The following is a 15383-nucleotide window of genomic DNA, read 5'->3' as shown; positions in this document are numbered from 1 at the left end:
AGAAAATTCTCCCCAAACTAGGAGATGCCTAAAAATAGACCCAAGTGGGGAGAGGCTAGAGAAGGGGAACATTAAATGGCAATGAGGAGCAGAGATCCTGGGGGAAGTTAGGGAGACAGGGAGAGACCAAGAGAGACAGAGAGGGAGTGATCAAGACAGGGAGAGAGACAGACAGGGAGAGATGGAGGGAAAGCGACCAAGAGACAGACAGAGACAATGAGAAACAGAGACAGAGGGAGTTGGAGCCCCACCTCCTAGGCAGTGACCGAGCTGGCCCTGCCCGAGGGAGGGGTGTCTCTGGAGAGCTCCCAGCTGGGTGAGTCACAGGCTGCCCTGGAGATCTGGGCCAGGGAGGGGGATCTGAGGGGAAGTAGTGGGGGTACGTCATCACCCACTAAGCCCCGGCACCTCGGGCCAGGCAGCCATGCTCCTCCAGCGCCCCCTGGTGGTTTGTGTCTGACTACAGAGGACCTGCCGTCTTGGGGGCCCCACAGGCAGATGGCCACCAGGCTGACTCACCTCCCAGCCAGAGCTCTGTGGGGGGAAGAAGTCAAAGTCAGTTGAGGCCTGGAAGGGGGGCTGGGGGGGCAGGACCAAGGGCAGGGTCTGGGAGGGCATCTGGGCCCACCTGGAGCATAATCTTGGTGAAGGCCTCTTGCAGTTTGCCGTGCACAGCAGCCAGCTTCTTGTAGTCGCGGTGCGCTTCCAGGATGGGGATCAAGTTCTTGTATACCTCATTCACTGCCTCGTAGAGCCCGCCCTGGGGGTGGGAGTGGAGCAAGTCAGGATTTCCAGCACCCTCCCTGGTCCTCTCCCGCCTGGGACAGCCTTCGCATGTTTCCACTCACCCTCTAAGGCTCTATCCACTATCACCTCCTCCAGGAAGCCCACCCTGACCACCCACCACCAGCTTTTCCACTCAGCCCCTATAGACCCTCTGTGGTCCCCACATTTACTATGGACCACGTGCTGTGTACATCTGCACTTTACCTGTGTTCCTTCATCAGTAGGAGGAGGTGCTTTTTTTTCCCTTTCATTTTTCAGAGGGGAACTGAACTCAAGAGACATAGAGGGGTCCCCTAGGGGAAGGACCAGAATGCCAGACCCCTGGTCTGATGCCTAAGACCTCCCTAACCACTAATGGCTGCTCGTGGGTGCCCCTTGTTCCCAGCTGGTGCCAGCGTTAAACCTGGCACACAGTAGGCAGCCTGGGATATATACTGACTGCCAGAAGGTCTGTGTTTACCTTCTGGCTTCTTCCCCTGAGGCCTTTGTCTCTGAGACTCCAGCAAAGTGACAATAATGAAAACAACATCACTCAGGGGGAGGTCAGCACCACAGAAAAGTAATCTCGCTGGACAACTTGACCCTGAATCTGAGTGGGACCCCAAGTGTAACTACCAGTTCCCAGAAACATAGGAACTGAAGAACAGGTCAAACAGCAGCACAGGGACATAACCAGCCCAGTGTAGGCCAGTAAACCCTCTGGAACAAAGCCCTACTCTCCAATAAGTAAAATGCAGAAAAAAACAATTGCTTTCACACAAATAAGCAAAAAAGAAACTCCTTTACTACAATGGAAAATAAATGCATAAAACCCCTACTGTAAAAAGGGAAACTGAGGCCCTCTTTGTTCTTTTTATGATTAAAAGAGACTTAAGAGACTTGCAGGCACAACCACTTTGGGTCTTATATGGATTCTGATTCAAACAAACCAACCGCAAAAAATACTTTTTTTGAGATAATTAGGGTAATCTAAGCATGGACTGGTATTTAAGAATTCCTGTTAACTTCGTCATGTGGGATACGAGTTGTGTAAAAGGGACTTCGTCAGCAGGAGCTGCACCGAGAGGTACTCATGAGTGTGACAGTGTGATATCGGATGTTTTAAGCTGGAACTTCTCCAACTCCAACAAGCACAGGAATCTGAGATCCTGTTAAAATGCAGGGTTCAGAAGGCTGAGGGCCCACGACTCTGCATTTCTAACAAACTCTGGCTGATGTCCACAGTGCTGGTCCTCCGACCACACTGAGTAGCAAAGATTTATAAAGACTCCAGCCAAACGGTCAATGTAGGTTTCATTAATTTGTGAAAACTGGGATCTTGTCTTTTTAGATGTCAAAAAAATCCCACAAAAACCTAAAAAAACAAAAACCAAAAAAAAGCTAGACGCAAAGAGGAGATAAAATAATACGGTAAATATGGATGGTTGATGAATTTGAGTGCTGGGTATCTTTTACGTGTGTTTGAAATTTTCTATAATAAAACATTTTTAAAATAGTAGCTAAATGTGTTGAAGGCTTACTATACCCAGGCTGTGTGTCAAGGGCTTTAAGGGGAGAAAGGCAGGTGATGAGGGCCTCTGAGGGTCCCCATTTTCTGCAAATCCCCCACCTGGAAAGGTCCAGGCAGCAGCTTCTTTTCGAGTCTCCAGGAGCAGGTAGGTATCTATGACGCCACCCAGCCAAGCCCTGTGTCCTGCAGCAGCCCCAGGCCTTACCATAGTGAAGTAGGCTGCTGCCTGCTCCAGCAACCCCACCAGCCCCAGTTCTGTGAAGTGCTTCCCAGAGCAGAAGCCCTCCTCGTCAGGCGACAGGATGTCATCAGAGATGGCAGACTCCTCCAGCACGTTGGATGAGATATTCTGGGGTGGGAGGTGGTGTCAGTTTGGTCCTTGCCCCACACGAGTCCACCCCTTAGCCCACCATCCCTCTGGCCACTCACCTGGAAGGAAACACAGCCCACAGGCAGGTGGCGGCTGTCCTCAAGGAGGGCGAGGTACTCAGCCACCAGCGCAGCTGCGTGCACCATGCACTGTGCGGCCTCTGCGTGGTTGCCCAGCTCTGCGTGCTTCCCTGCCATGTTCTGCAGCCATGTCAGCCGCAGGTCTGGGGAGCCCTGATATCCCCGGGCAATCCTGGTGCCCAGGTGAGGGGGAACACGAGGAAGATGGGGACTCACCTTGCCCACCCTGCCCACCCCTCACCTGTCCATCCTCTTCACTTGTTACCCTACCCATCTGCTCCACTGACCAGCCAATCTCCTCACCTGTACCCCATTGGTCACCTGTTCCCTTACCTGTCTATCCCCTCATCTGTTCCTCTTTCACCTGTCTCACCTATCTATCCCTTCACCTGACTCACCTGTCCCTCCCCTCCCCTGTAGCTCATTCACCAGTCCATCCTCACTTGTATCCTCACCTGTTCCACCTTCCATCCTTTCACCTGTCTCACCTGTCCATTTCCTTAGCCATTTCCCTACCTGTCCATTCCTTCATCTGCTCCTTACCTATCCATCCCTTTGGCCACTATCCCACCTGTCCATCTCCTTACCTGTCTCCTCACCTATTGTTCCACTCATTTTCTTACTTGTCCTTCTACCTGTCTCCCACTGATCAGACGATCTCCTCACCTGTACCCCATTTACCTATCTCACCCATCCAGTCTGTCACCTATTCCCTTGCCTGTCCATCATCTCCCATCTTCTTCTATTCACCTGTCTCCTCACTTATCCAAGCGCTGCTCCATCCTTACCTCCCTCCTTCACCTATTCATCCTTTCACTACTTCCACAAGTGTCATTCTCTCATTTGTCCTGCTTACCTGTTTACTGGTGGAACCTTGGGCCATGCCCTAGTCACCAACCCCCCTGCACACATGCACCATTTCACTTATCTCCGCAGGCCCATCCCTCCTGTAGGCCCCCTAACTTTCCTATCTGTATCACCTGTCCCATGTCCCACTCCCCAGTTTCTTACTATACTTCCTTACTTCTCCTTAAAATCACTTATTTTCCTGATCTGTCACTCCTTCACCCATTGTTAGCACCTCACCTGTCTCTCCTACCTGTCCCCCTCTCTTTGTTCTGTAGGTTCATCTGGCACCTTTTTCACTTGTTCATTTACAGGCCTGCACCTTACCTGTGCCCTCCCCTATCTGCTCACCTGTCCCCCCACCTGTCCAGGTACAAGTGGCCGAAGGCCCCCGGCCCGTCTCACCTGTACATGAGGTCAATGAGCATCTCAGGGTCCTCCTGATGCTCCTTCATCTTCACTGTGTCTGTCAGGATCATATGCAGGTTGAACATCAGGTCCTGGACCTGCAGTGGGACAGTGGCCCTCATTGGGAAGTGACAGGGCCGAGGTGGTGGGGTCAGGGGTCAAGCAGGGCAAGGCAAAGACCCTTGAGTTGCCGAGGGTGGGGCAAGAGCCTGGTGGGGTCACCTGCTCGGCGAAAGTGCTATCCCGCAGCCCAACTTCCTCCTCGGCATAGGTGAGGATGGTCTTGAGTGACCGTCGCAGGTGTTCCTCACTGAAGTTCTGTGTCGTCCCCACTAGGGATGACAGTGACATGGTCACTTGCATCTTCACACGGGCAAAGTTCTGCAGGGGCAGGGAGAGAAAGCATACCTGTGGGCCTCGAAGCCTCCACCAGGGCCTGCTCGACCTGCTGACTTCACCACTCTCCTTGCCTGCCTTCAGTCTATTGCACCAAACCCCTGGTCGGCTGCTCCTACTTACATTGCCAATCTCGAAATTCTGGCGCATGAGGAGGTAGAGTGAGGCACTGGCGTGTGTGCGGATGGTGCTAATGCGGCTGCCACAGTGTCGCAGGAGCCTCAAGCAGAGGTCGGCACACAGCTCTGTCTCCTCTTCAAATAGCAGCTCCGGGAACTGTCCCCCAGGGCCGAGACAGACACTAGTCATACCCCCGCCCATGAGCACTTGGGCAGGGGCACCTGTCTCTTTCGCCTTCTTTGGCAGTGCACAGCAAGCTTTGCAGTCAGACTCTGTTAAGTCATTGCTGTGTGATACTGAGTGAGTGACTTTGCCACTCTGATCCTCAGTTCTCTCTGAAAACTGTGGCTAAGGAGTCTCTGCCTCATGGAGTTGCTGATCACACAGACTGGGCAGCGACTATGACTCTAAGAGCTGTAGCTGCTGAGTGGTGCTCACCTTGGACACAAGGGCCCGCTGTGTGGCCAGGCCATGCTGCAAGAAGAGGGCACTCTGGGCACTGCCCAGACTATACAACACGACCTTCAATACTGCACCCAAGACACTCTCCCGGGCCTCTGACAGCATCACGGTCTGCGGGGTCAGAAATCCAACTGTTAGGAACTAGGATAACTATGGGGTCAGGGAAGGAGAGGGAGTCTGGAGTCAGAGATCACAAGGCATTGGGGTGGGGTCAGAGGTCAGGGAGCTGCTGAATCAACACCAACCTGTACGATGATCTCCAGCGTGTCCAGAACCACCAGGCTCACCTCGGTGGCCAGGTTCCCATCCACCAAGGCCTCATGTTCCATTTCTTCCTTGGTCCTGGAGGGAAGAGGAGGGACTTGGGGAGCCTCTCAGGGCCAGACCCCACCCCATGACTGAGCTCTTTCAGGCCCTCAGCTGCCCCTGGGGCACCGGTTCTCTACAAACTGGTCTAACCCTAGGGAACTACTTCCGGCCCACACCCACTTATCCACACGGTCTGAGGTTTGTCTCCAGTGCGTGATGTTCTTCCGCCAGCGTACGTTCTCCTGGTTCCCAAATGGGCTCCTCTCTGAGATGCATAGGCGCATGTTCACAGATGTGTAAAAACATAAGGACACACGTGACCATGAGAAGTAAATAGGCACAAAGATACACAGGTGGGATGACCCATGAGGACACTGGGTAACGTGGGTGCTCACTAAATGTATGCACGGTTAGATATGAATGACATGTGAGAACAGATGGGACACAGCCACCCATGTGTATGGGGATGACACATGGATGTCTTTCTGGGAAAAGAGTGTCAGACGGAGAGGTAGGGATGGGCCCTCTTGGGGCCCCTCGGACACAGGGTGAGAGCAGCTGGGGGGACATTTGTAGGGTACATCTACTCACCACGGCTCCGTCGCACCATCTCCTGTCGTGCTCCAATGGTGCCCAAGATGGCTTCTTCCAATCGAGCCTTCATGTCCAGGGACTTCTTGAATGTGAGGCTATTGATGCGCTCAAAGGCCTTTTTCCCCTAGGAGGGCAGAGAACAGGCTCCAGGTTGACTCTGCCCTTTTTCGTGAGAACCTGGGCTAACCTGGTCCTGCTTATTCAGGCCCTTTCTAACTTCTGGGACTCTGTGCTTGAAGACACAGCTTTCCTATTTTTTTCTTCTTCAATTTTTATTGGGAAAGGGGAACAGGACTTTATTGGGGAACAGTGTGTACTTCCAGGACTTTTTCCAAGTCAAGTTGTTGTCCTTTCAATCTTAGATGTGGAGGGCGCAGCTCAACTCCAGGTCCAGTTGCCATTGCTAGTTGCAGGGGGCACAGCCCACCATCCCTTACAAGAGTCGACCAACAACCTTGTGGTTGAGAGGACACACTCCAACCAACTGAGCCATCCGGGAGCTCAGCGGCAGCTCAGCTCAAGGTGCCATGTTCAATCTTAGTTGCAGAGGCCCACCATCCCTTGTTGAGGAGTCGAACCGGCAACCTTGTGGTTGAGAGCCCACTGGCCCATGTGGGAATCGAACCAGTACCCTTCAGCATTAGGAGCATGAAGCTCCAACCGCCTGAGCCACCGGGCCGGCCCAGCTTTCGTCTTTACTGCAAAGTCTTGGCACCTTCCAAATTCTACTCTTGAAGACAATCTTCCCAGCACAGAAACAGTCTCTTTGCCTCAGCACAGAAACAAGCCACCCCTTTACTCTCAGGAACTGGCGCAGGCCCATTCATGCCCAGCCCACAGCACCAAGGGTCCTGTATGCATACTTAGCCTGCCCTCTACACCCGAGTCCCCTGCCCACCCTACCAAACCTTGTACTCGAAGGCAGCCAGGCAGAGGTACAGCAAGTCCAAGAGACGACCCAGTTGAGGGGGGGACAGGTCGGCAGCCCAGTGCTGCAGCAGGGCTGGCTCTGCATTCTTTAGTACCCACAGCACACACACCAGCAGGGTCCGGCTGGACTCGGCAGAGAGGGGACAGCCTGAGCGAGAACCCTGAGGCCAGAGAGGGGACAGGGCGCTCAGAAGGGACAGAGTTGATTTTCATTTTCTCCATGTGAGATGAGAACTAGCTGATTTGAATCTTGTTACATAACTTCTATTGCCAGGTTGGATGGTGTCTCTGAGGACCGGCCCTGTACTCACCGTTGCTGGGCCCTGGGAGATGCTGGCCCGGGAGCCAGGGGCCAGGGGGCCACCAGCAATGGCCATGGCCACTGAGGGGTTGATGGTGCCTCCAATGTCCCCTTCTCCTTCTGTGTCTGAGTCAAGCATTGAGGCCAGTCTTGACCGTTGACCTGGGCCCTCTGGAAGGAGAGGAGGGGGAGAGACAGCCCTTGGTAAGTGCTGTCCCTCCGTCTCAAATTTTAGCTCAAAGGTCACCTCATCATGGAAGTCTTCCCTGATATCAATCCCCTCAGACCAGGGTGGAGTCTCCAGTTATCTATTCCTAGAGCTCACTTATTATACTTGTAATTAGATACATTCATTGTGTCCACAAAGGACTGGACTATATCTGCTCTGGCCACTGCTATATACTCAACACTTAGAACATGTCCCTAGCCCACAGGAGTAGTAATTGTAAAGATGATGATGGTGATGACAATCACAACAATAATATATGCTGCTGCTGCTATTAGAGCATCAATTGCCACTTACAAAGCATCTCCTATGTGCCAGGTACTATTCTAATTTAAAAGATATTAACTCTTAATCTTCAAAACAATATGCAATAAGTACTTTTATAATCCCTTACTTTATAGACGAGGAAACTGAGGCACAGAGAGGTTGAGTTATTTGCCTGAGGTCACACAGCAGGTAGGTAAATGGTAAAGCTAGTATTGTAACCTAAACCGTCTGATTCTAAAATCTATGCTCTTAAGAGAGTACCCCTCCTCCCAAAAAAAGTCTCACAAAAGAGAGGAGCAGCCAACAAATACAGAAGAGGTCGCACCCTAGAGATTCTTAAAACAAAAGGTCGACTGAGTCTGACTATAGCTCCAATCCAGCTTAACCAAGCTCAGTTTCTCATTGCAGTGAGGTGATCAGCTCCCTAACCCATCTGCCTAAGAGAGGGAAAGAAAGACTCTCACTAGAGAAAGATGACATTTCTTCAGTTCAGATGGTTCTTTTACCAACAATGTCCAAAATACAATAAAAAGTTACAAGACGTGTGAAGAGGCAGGAAAATACGACTGGTAAGAGAGAAAGAGAGACAACAGAAGCATGTACTTAGATGACCAAAAGTTAAGAAACAAAGACTTTAAAAGAAAAAGTAGCAGAAAAGATAGAACAAAATGGATAAAAAGAAGAATTTCAACAGCGAATTGGAATCTACAAAAAAAAGGATTAAATAGACATTTTCCAACTGAAAAATATGTCTGAAATTCAGAACTCAATGGATGGGGTTGATAGAGGCCTGGACACAACAGAAGACAGAAGTCGTGAACTCAAAGACAGGTGAACAGAAAATTTCCCAAGTGAAGCACACAGAGAAAAAAGAATGGAAAACAACAGAGCATAGCATGCATGTGTGACATGATCAAAAGGTCTAACATACGTGTAATTGGAGTCCCAGAAGGAAAGAGGTGAGAAAATGAGGCAGGAAAAAAACTCAAGAGATAACAACTGAGGTGCAGCTGGATGGCTCAGTTGGTGAGAGCGCGAGCTCTCAACAACAAGGTTGCTGGTTCAATTCCCACATGGGATGGTGGGCTGTGCCCTCTGCAACTAAAGATTGAAAACGGCAACTGGACCTGGAGCTGAGCTGCCCCCCACTACATCTAGACTGAAGGACAACAACTTGGAGCTGATGGGCCCTGGAGAAACACACTGTCCCCCAATATTCCCCAATAAATATTTAAAAAAAGAAAAAAAAAGTGATAACGGAGAATTTCCTCTAAATGATGAAGGGGATCAACCTACAAATCCCCAGTCTGTGCTTTTAACCACTGTATGTACCACTGTATGTGTGTCCCTCAGTAGTGCCAATGAATGTGCACATGAGTGACTGAATGAACACAGGGCTCCACTGCCTTCTCACCCTGATGTTCCCCACCTTCCCTCCTCACATCCTCTCTTAGAAGATAAATACATGTTATAATATCTCCCATTTATTGTAGGCTGACAATATCCCAGTGCTACAGCTCCCCAAATTTTCATATAACTATAGGAAATAGTTGGTGCTACCACTGTCCTCATTTTACAAGTGAGAAACTTAAGCCTCAGAGAGGTTAATGGCTTACCTCGGGCCCAGCGCCAGCACTTGAATTCAATCTATTGACCCTAATGCTGTGTTTTTACTTCTGACTGTGCTCTCCCACATTCCCTGACCTGAGCCTTGAGTATCAATCAAGCTCCCGGATCATGTGACCCCATCATGCCCTGACTCGCTCACCAGCAAAGTCGTGTAGCCGTGGCAGTGTGTCCCGGGCAAGCGACAGCAGTGGCAGGTACAGCTCGGCCACACGGGCCTTCACGGTGGCCTCAGCGTAGCGGGGGTCAGCGTCATGGCCACAGAGCAGATTGTGGACTGCACTGATGGCTTTCTTGTGCAGCAGGGATGCCCTGTGGGATAGTGAGGTGATCAGGACAGAGTGGACGCAGTGCCTGGATCTTCCTACCCAGAGGCCAGACAAGGCCTGCGCTTACCCCTCAGCCTCGGGTTCCAGGGCCAGTGCCAGTTCGGTCAGCAGGAGCCCAGCCAGGAAGTGCTGCTGCCGGAAAGGCCCACTCAGCTCGAACATGCTGGTCACCTTGGAGTCTGGAGCCTGGCTGGAGAAGGTGGAGCTCTGCAGAGGGGGGAGGAAAAAGCATGGATCGCAGTGGACAAGGGTCAAGGGTCATAGGTGAAAAGTTAGGATTAATTCATTTGGAGTTAAGGGTCAGAGGTGAGAGATTGGTATTAATTCATCTGGAAATGACAGCAGACATTGAATTAAGAGTCAGAGGTGAGTGGTTGGGGTTAACCTATCTGTGATGTGACAGGGCATGGGGGTCAAAAGTCAGAGGTCTGAGAAACAGCAGATAGAAGGCAGGTCTGGGAGTTGATTTAGAGGTGAGACATTAGAAGCTGGTCCCCCTGGAAAACTGCTGACCATGAGGGGTCAGAGGTAAAGGGTCAGTCACTCTAGGCAGTGGCCCACTGTGAAATGGACAGAGGGAACCTCAGAAGATAGGTTGAAGGTCAGAGGTCAATAGGAGGAGCCAGAAGTGAGGCCAGCCCACCTGGGAGGTGGTGGATGATACGGAGGGTGAGGGCGAGGCTGGGGGCGACAGGGGACAGCAGGGGAGGTTGAGGGTCACGTAGTGTTCGTGGCTGCACAGGATGCGGGTGAAGTCCATACGCAGAGTCAGCAGCACTGCCGGGTTGGGGGCTGACTGGAGCCGTGAAGCCATCTGCAGGGGAGGGAGTCAGAGGACATTTACAGTTTCTCTGCCAGCCACGTCCACCACCCCACTATACCACCTGCAGGTACGCCTTTCCTGCCATGCCCACCCCTACCTGCTTGTAGTGAGCCCGAACCAGGCTGAAGACAAAGCCACGGTCTGCCAGGGACAGCAGGTCACTGAGGAAGAAGGCCAGGCTGGCATTGAGGCGCTCGGCCAGCTCCGCGTCCTGGGGACACAGGGCCTGTCAGCCCACAGCCACAGACACACCCCATCAAACCTCAGTCCCCACACAGGGCCTGATTCTCGTAAAGGCCACCAGAGACCTCCAGGAGCCACATCACTGCCCCAGAGCCCTGGGTCTTCTTGATATACCCTCATCTCTGAGCTGTAGCCAGTACTGGCCTTCCTGGTTGTCCTCCTCACTCTGACTAATCCCCTCCCCTGCCCAGAGTAAACATGTCTATACCCCTCAGAGCACCATTCAGGACACTATTTTCTTTCCTCTTTCATCAAATTTAAATAACACAAGGTGGATGGCAGAGACTGGCTGCTGACGCCCCACTGTATCTTTTCTCTCCATCTCAGGGTATCAGAGTTTAGAGCTGGTAAAGACTACATTTCCCAGCCTCCCTTGCAGCTGAGGAGAACCATATGATAACCTTCTAGCCAATGGAATTTGAGGAGAAGTAATATGGCCACTCCAATGTTCCCACAGCCTGCCATGCCTGATATGGCAGGCAAAATGGTGAACCTTGATTGCCAGGCCCACACTGTGGAGCCCCCCACCAGCCCAGTTACACTCAGCAATAAACCGTGGTCACATTTAAAGCACTTGTGATTATGTTTGAGCAAATTAACCTCTGCCATAACTGATAAGACCCCAGCAATCATTTAACGAGCATGTACTGAGCATCTACTATGTGCTAAGTCCTGTGAATGAGACAGAGGCAGTCTCTGCTGCTTGTACAGTTCACAGTCTTGTGTCGGGCAAGACAGACAATAAACAAAAGGATTCCAGATAATTCTGTTGTCTCCAGATAATTTCGAAGACAACTGAACAGGGTGCTGTTTTAAGAGTAGCCTGAAAGATGGGGAGGAAAAGCATTTCAAGCAGAAGGAACAGTAAGGCAAAGATCCTGGGGCAGAATGTGCCCAGCAAGGGTAAGGAATAGCACAGAGGTTGCCATGGCTTCAAGGCCCAGCTGGTGCTTGTTCTGCCCTCATGTTCTCATGAGCTATTCTGTGGCCTCGAAAGTCAGCTTGAGCAGCCCTCAGTTCCCTGCAACCCAAAGAAACAAAATACAAAACCTGCCTGAGCTCTGAGTCTACAGGGGGGCAGAGACTGGCTCTGCCTTGTACACAGAGCCTGATATAGTCAGTGCTCGATGAATGTCCAGGAATGAAACCACTGTGGCCTGTCACTGATGCCCCACTTACAGCTAAGATGATGCTTCTCAGGGGCGTTGTTCTTTCTTGCAACTCTTTCTCAGGGTGATTTCCTCATAATCTGGGGCAGCCCCTGGGAATGTGAGCCCTTGGGGAGGCTCCAATGGAACAAGGTCGAGACTTTTGAGACCAGACCAGAGGTCACAGGAAATTGCACAAGGGCTGGCTTGGGCCAGACTGGCATTCAAAAATCTGGAAAGTTCCCATCAAATTCAGAAGTCCTATTCTACTTTAAAAATCAGACATTCTGGCCACAACTAACGGGCACATGCCTTGTGTTCCTCCATAAGCCCTACTCTCTCAACTGAAGCTGGTGGTGAGGGTGTGGGCTCTGGAGCTGGTGGCTTGGGTTCAAATCCCTATTGTGTCCCTTCTCAGTAGTGTGGTAGAAGGTTGTTAGTCATTCTCTGCCTCAGTTTCTCCATCAGTAAAATGGAGATAATAATACAAATTTCATAGGGTTGCTGGGAGAATTTAATGATGTGATCCATTTAAAGTATTTAGATACACAATAAACACTCAATAAACGCTTAATATTATTACTATCATAATTATTATTATTGCCTGCCCAACTCCTGCGAGCTTTGGAATTAGTGATCCAGGACTTGGACAATCGATCAAGGTCTCAGAACATCAATGTTGATTTATTGAGCAGTTATTGTATACTGACACTGTGGTAAAGGCTAATGGATCTGCTTTGTCACTTCTCTGCATCACTAACTCCCATTTCTGCTTTGCTCACTCCATTCCAGCTATACTCATCACTTCATTGCCCCTCAAACAGCCCAGGCATGGTACTGCCTCAGAACATTTGCACTTGCTATGTCCCTTGACTTAAATGCTCTTCCCCCAGACATCGAATAGCTTGCCTCCTCACCTCCTTCAAGTTTCCCCATAAAATTCAGTTCCATGAGGGCAAGGATTTTGGTCTGTTTTGTTTACTGCTGTGTCTCTAGTGCCCAGCACAGGGTTATGCACACAGTAGGTGCTCAAGAAATAGATGCTGAATGAACCGACTCATCCAGCAAATGGGATTCATGGTCTCACAGCCAAGAAGCATTGGGTGGGATTGGCGCCCCCCCCTTTTATGTCCTCCCTCAAGCCCTTCCCCCATTGAGGACCCTCCCCCTTCACCTTGTGGACCCGGGTGATGACCTCCATGCCTACAGAGCCCACCAGAGCCGCTATGTCGTCCAGGAAGCGCCCAGGGAAGCGGAGTTTGCGGGGTGTGTCCAGCCGCTGGCCCAGAATCAGGTGCAGTGCCATGCTTTTCACCTGCGGAACGGGGTGAGAAACAGGGTGGGGTTTGAAGGGCTGCAAGTGATACTTTAACAGCAAGGCAGATAGTCTAAAGGCTGGCATAAGGGGTCCTGGGTGGAGCTTGAGCCCAGTAGTTCTGGGCTGAGGGCAGGGCCTGAGAGGCTGTGGGCAAGACTTGCAGATTGTGGCAGGGCTTCAGAAGGCCATTGGCAGAGTCAGAGTGGGTCCCAGGCAGAGTGCAAGAGGTGGGAAAAATGAGGGAATGGAACAGGTCTCCTGGGGCAAAGACTGGATAGGGTGGGGCTTGAGGGAGCCCTGGGTGGGACTTGAAGGCCCACCAAATGGGGTGGGGCTTGTAGTCAGGAAGGGTCTTTCAAGGCACCTCTTGAAGAGTTTGGCGGGGGAGGTGACCAAATGGGTTTCCCTTTCTCTCTGGAGCTGTCTCTTGAAGGGGGTCACCTCACTGGTTAGGGGTCTCTCCAGACAGTCTCATAGGGAAGGTGGAGGGTGCTTTCTCTCTATGGAAGGGGTTTCAGTTAAGTTTCAGGGGGCCTCTCTCTAGGGAGAGATCCCCTTAGGCATCTCTTATCTTTCTATGTGGAGGTCTTTTGGGGCCATTTCTCAGGGGTCTCAGGTATAATCTCCGGAGGTTTCTCTCCCCAAGGAGAGCGTTTCCCCTGGGGGCCTCTTGCTCTCAGGAGGGGAGGAGGCCATCTTACCATGAGTTGAAAGAAGAACCAGGCATGTTGCAGGACGGCCTCACGCACAGCACTGCCACTGACCACCCATTGCAAAGCCAGCTCCTCGTGAAGAAGCTGGAGGCAGGGACAGGGGTCACAGAGAGCAGAGGAGCCTACCCCTACCCCCCTCTGGAGGGCATGACAGGGGAAGATGCAGCTAGAGGGCTTGGGGTTAGATCAGCAGGAGGCCATGCAGGAGAGAGGGGGCAGAAGGATTCGATGTGTCCTTTCCCCATGCTCTCCAGACCCTGCTGGGCTCAGGGGATGGGAACTCTGGACCCCTTTGCTGGGACCAGACCAAAATTTCACCACCCACCCTCTGCCTTCCACTACCTTCTGCACAGTGGGTCTCGGCTGGGTGGCTGGTGGGGCTGAGGAGGAGCTCTCGAGGTAGGAGGTTCGGTTAGAGCTGCGGTCGGTGGCCTATGATGGGATGGGATGAAGAGGGTGGGATGGCGACGGTGGGGGGCGGGGTTAGTGTGGGTGTTGGTGGTGTGGACAGGAAGAGAGATGACTTACATGGACAGAGGAAAACGTGTCCATATGGATGGGCAGTAGAGGCGTAGAGAAGGAAAGAGTGTGATAGAGATGAAAATAACAAGGAAGACACAGTAAGGTGACAAGCAGGGCAAACAGAATAGGTGAGAATGTGGCCCAGAGCCCACTGGCAGAGAGTGCAAAGATGAGCGTGGATGGAGCAGGACCAGATAGGGACAGGTGAGAGAATAGATGGGGGGAGTGTAGGTAGAGAAGGTGAAATCAACGTAGACAGTGAAAAGAGAACGTGTGGTCAGAGGAGGTAAGAGTGAGTGTGGACAAGGGTGGAGAGTGTGATTGAGTCTGTGAGTTCAGAGGTGGACAGAGGAGGAAGAGGGAACAGATATGGAAGAGGGAGAGTATAGACAGATGGGGTTAAAGTGAAGATGGAGGAGAAAGAAGAAGAAATATAGGACAGAGGAGGTGAGATGGTGATGAGAGGCAGTGGAAGCAGACGAGAGAGCCCCGGGTTCCAGGCCTAGCCCCACTCCAGCCTTGCTTGGAACCTTGCTGTGTTTCATTGTCCCCATCTGTGAAATGGGTATGGGGGCTCAGGCTCCACTCTCCCCTCTCCCTTTGCTGGTCAGGAAGTGAGGCTGCTGACAGGGAGAGGAGGTCCAATGATGGAGGTGGCCCAGCACTGGGACCTGCTCAGGCCTCTGCCTCAGCACTGGAGGGCCCCCCAGCTCCCACAGTCCCAGACACATGCCCTGCCTCCTTGGCATGTACCAGATGGGCCATCCACTGCATATCCTATGTGATCTTCATCATACTCTCCTCATCATATCCTATGTGATCTTCAAGGCTCAGCTGACACCTTAGAGATCTGAGGGCACTGGTGGGAGTCCTGATAAAAATGAACGGGGGCTGGCAGGGCCCATGAACCCAGATTCCCAGCAATCCTGGCAGAAGTCTGTCCAAAACTCCCCCTGCTTGTGCTGCTAATAGTCCCCTGGCCCACCATGCAGTGCAGGTTGCCTGGGTGATGGGCACAAAACTGGAACAGGGCCTGGGATCTAGTGTGCAGGGAAA

General features: G+C 51.8%; 1 protein-coding gene across 10 annotated transcripts in view; it reads right to left on the bottom strand.

The window, feature by feature from the left end:
• Window positions 1-15383, bottom strand: part of DOCK6 (dedicator of cytokinesis 6) — a 40643-nt gene that overhangs the window by 3172 nt on the left and 22088 nt on the right. For 6 of the 10 annotated variants that reach the window (XM_074338164.1, XM_074338162.1, XM_074338161.1 and 3 more), the window contains 20 exons: window positions 14148-14237; window positions 13794-13889; window positions 12949-13089; window positions 10481-10594; window positions 10204-10374; window positions 9628-9767; window positions 9374-9543; window positions 7123-7283; window positions 6790-6972; window positions 5879-6005; window positions 5468-5552; window positions 5224-5320; window positions 4955-5089; window positions 4520-4672; window positions 4223-4381; window positions 3998-4098; window positions 2726-2918; window positions 2502-2645; window positions 629-760; window positions 520-534 (listed from right to left, as the gene is read on the bottom strand). In XM_074338164.1, coding sequence (XP_074194265.1) covers window positions 520-534; window positions 629-760; window positions 2502-2645; window positions 2726-2918; window positions 3998-4098; window positions 4223-4381; window positions 4520-4672; window positions 4955-5089; window positions 5224-5320; window positions 5468-5552; window positions 5879-6005; window positions 6790-6972; window positions 7123-7283; window positions 9374-9543; window positions 9628-9767; window positions 10204-10374; window positions 10481-10594; window positions 12949-13089; window positions 13794-13889; window positions 14148-14237 — 2607 coding nt within the window. The remainder of the gene's footprint in view (window positions 1-519; window positions 535-628; window positions 761-2501; window positions 2646-2725; window positions 2919-3997; window positions 4099-4222; window positions 4382-4519; window positions 4673-4954; window positions 5090-5223; window positions 5321-5467; window positions 5553-5878; window positions 6006-6789; window positions 6973-7122; window positions 7284-9373; window positions 9544-9627; window positions 9768-10203; window positions 10375-10480; window positions 10595-12948; window positions 13090-13793; window positions 13890-14147; window positions 14238-15383) is intronic. The other 4 variants (XM_074338160.1, XM_074338163.1, XM_019744903.2 and 1 more) reach the window with 1 other exon arrangement.

This window comes from Rhinolophus sinicus, linkage group LG07 (assembly GCF_036562045.2).
Source record: "Rhinolophus sinicus isolate RSC01 linkage group LG07, ASM3656204v1, whole genome shotgun sequence".
NCBI lineage: Eukaryota > Metazoa > Chordata > Mammalia > Chiroptera > Rhinolophidae > Rhinolophus > Rhinolophus sinicus.
Note: the sequence above shows the minus strand (reverse complement) of the source record. Positions and strands in the feature narration are given on the sequence as shown.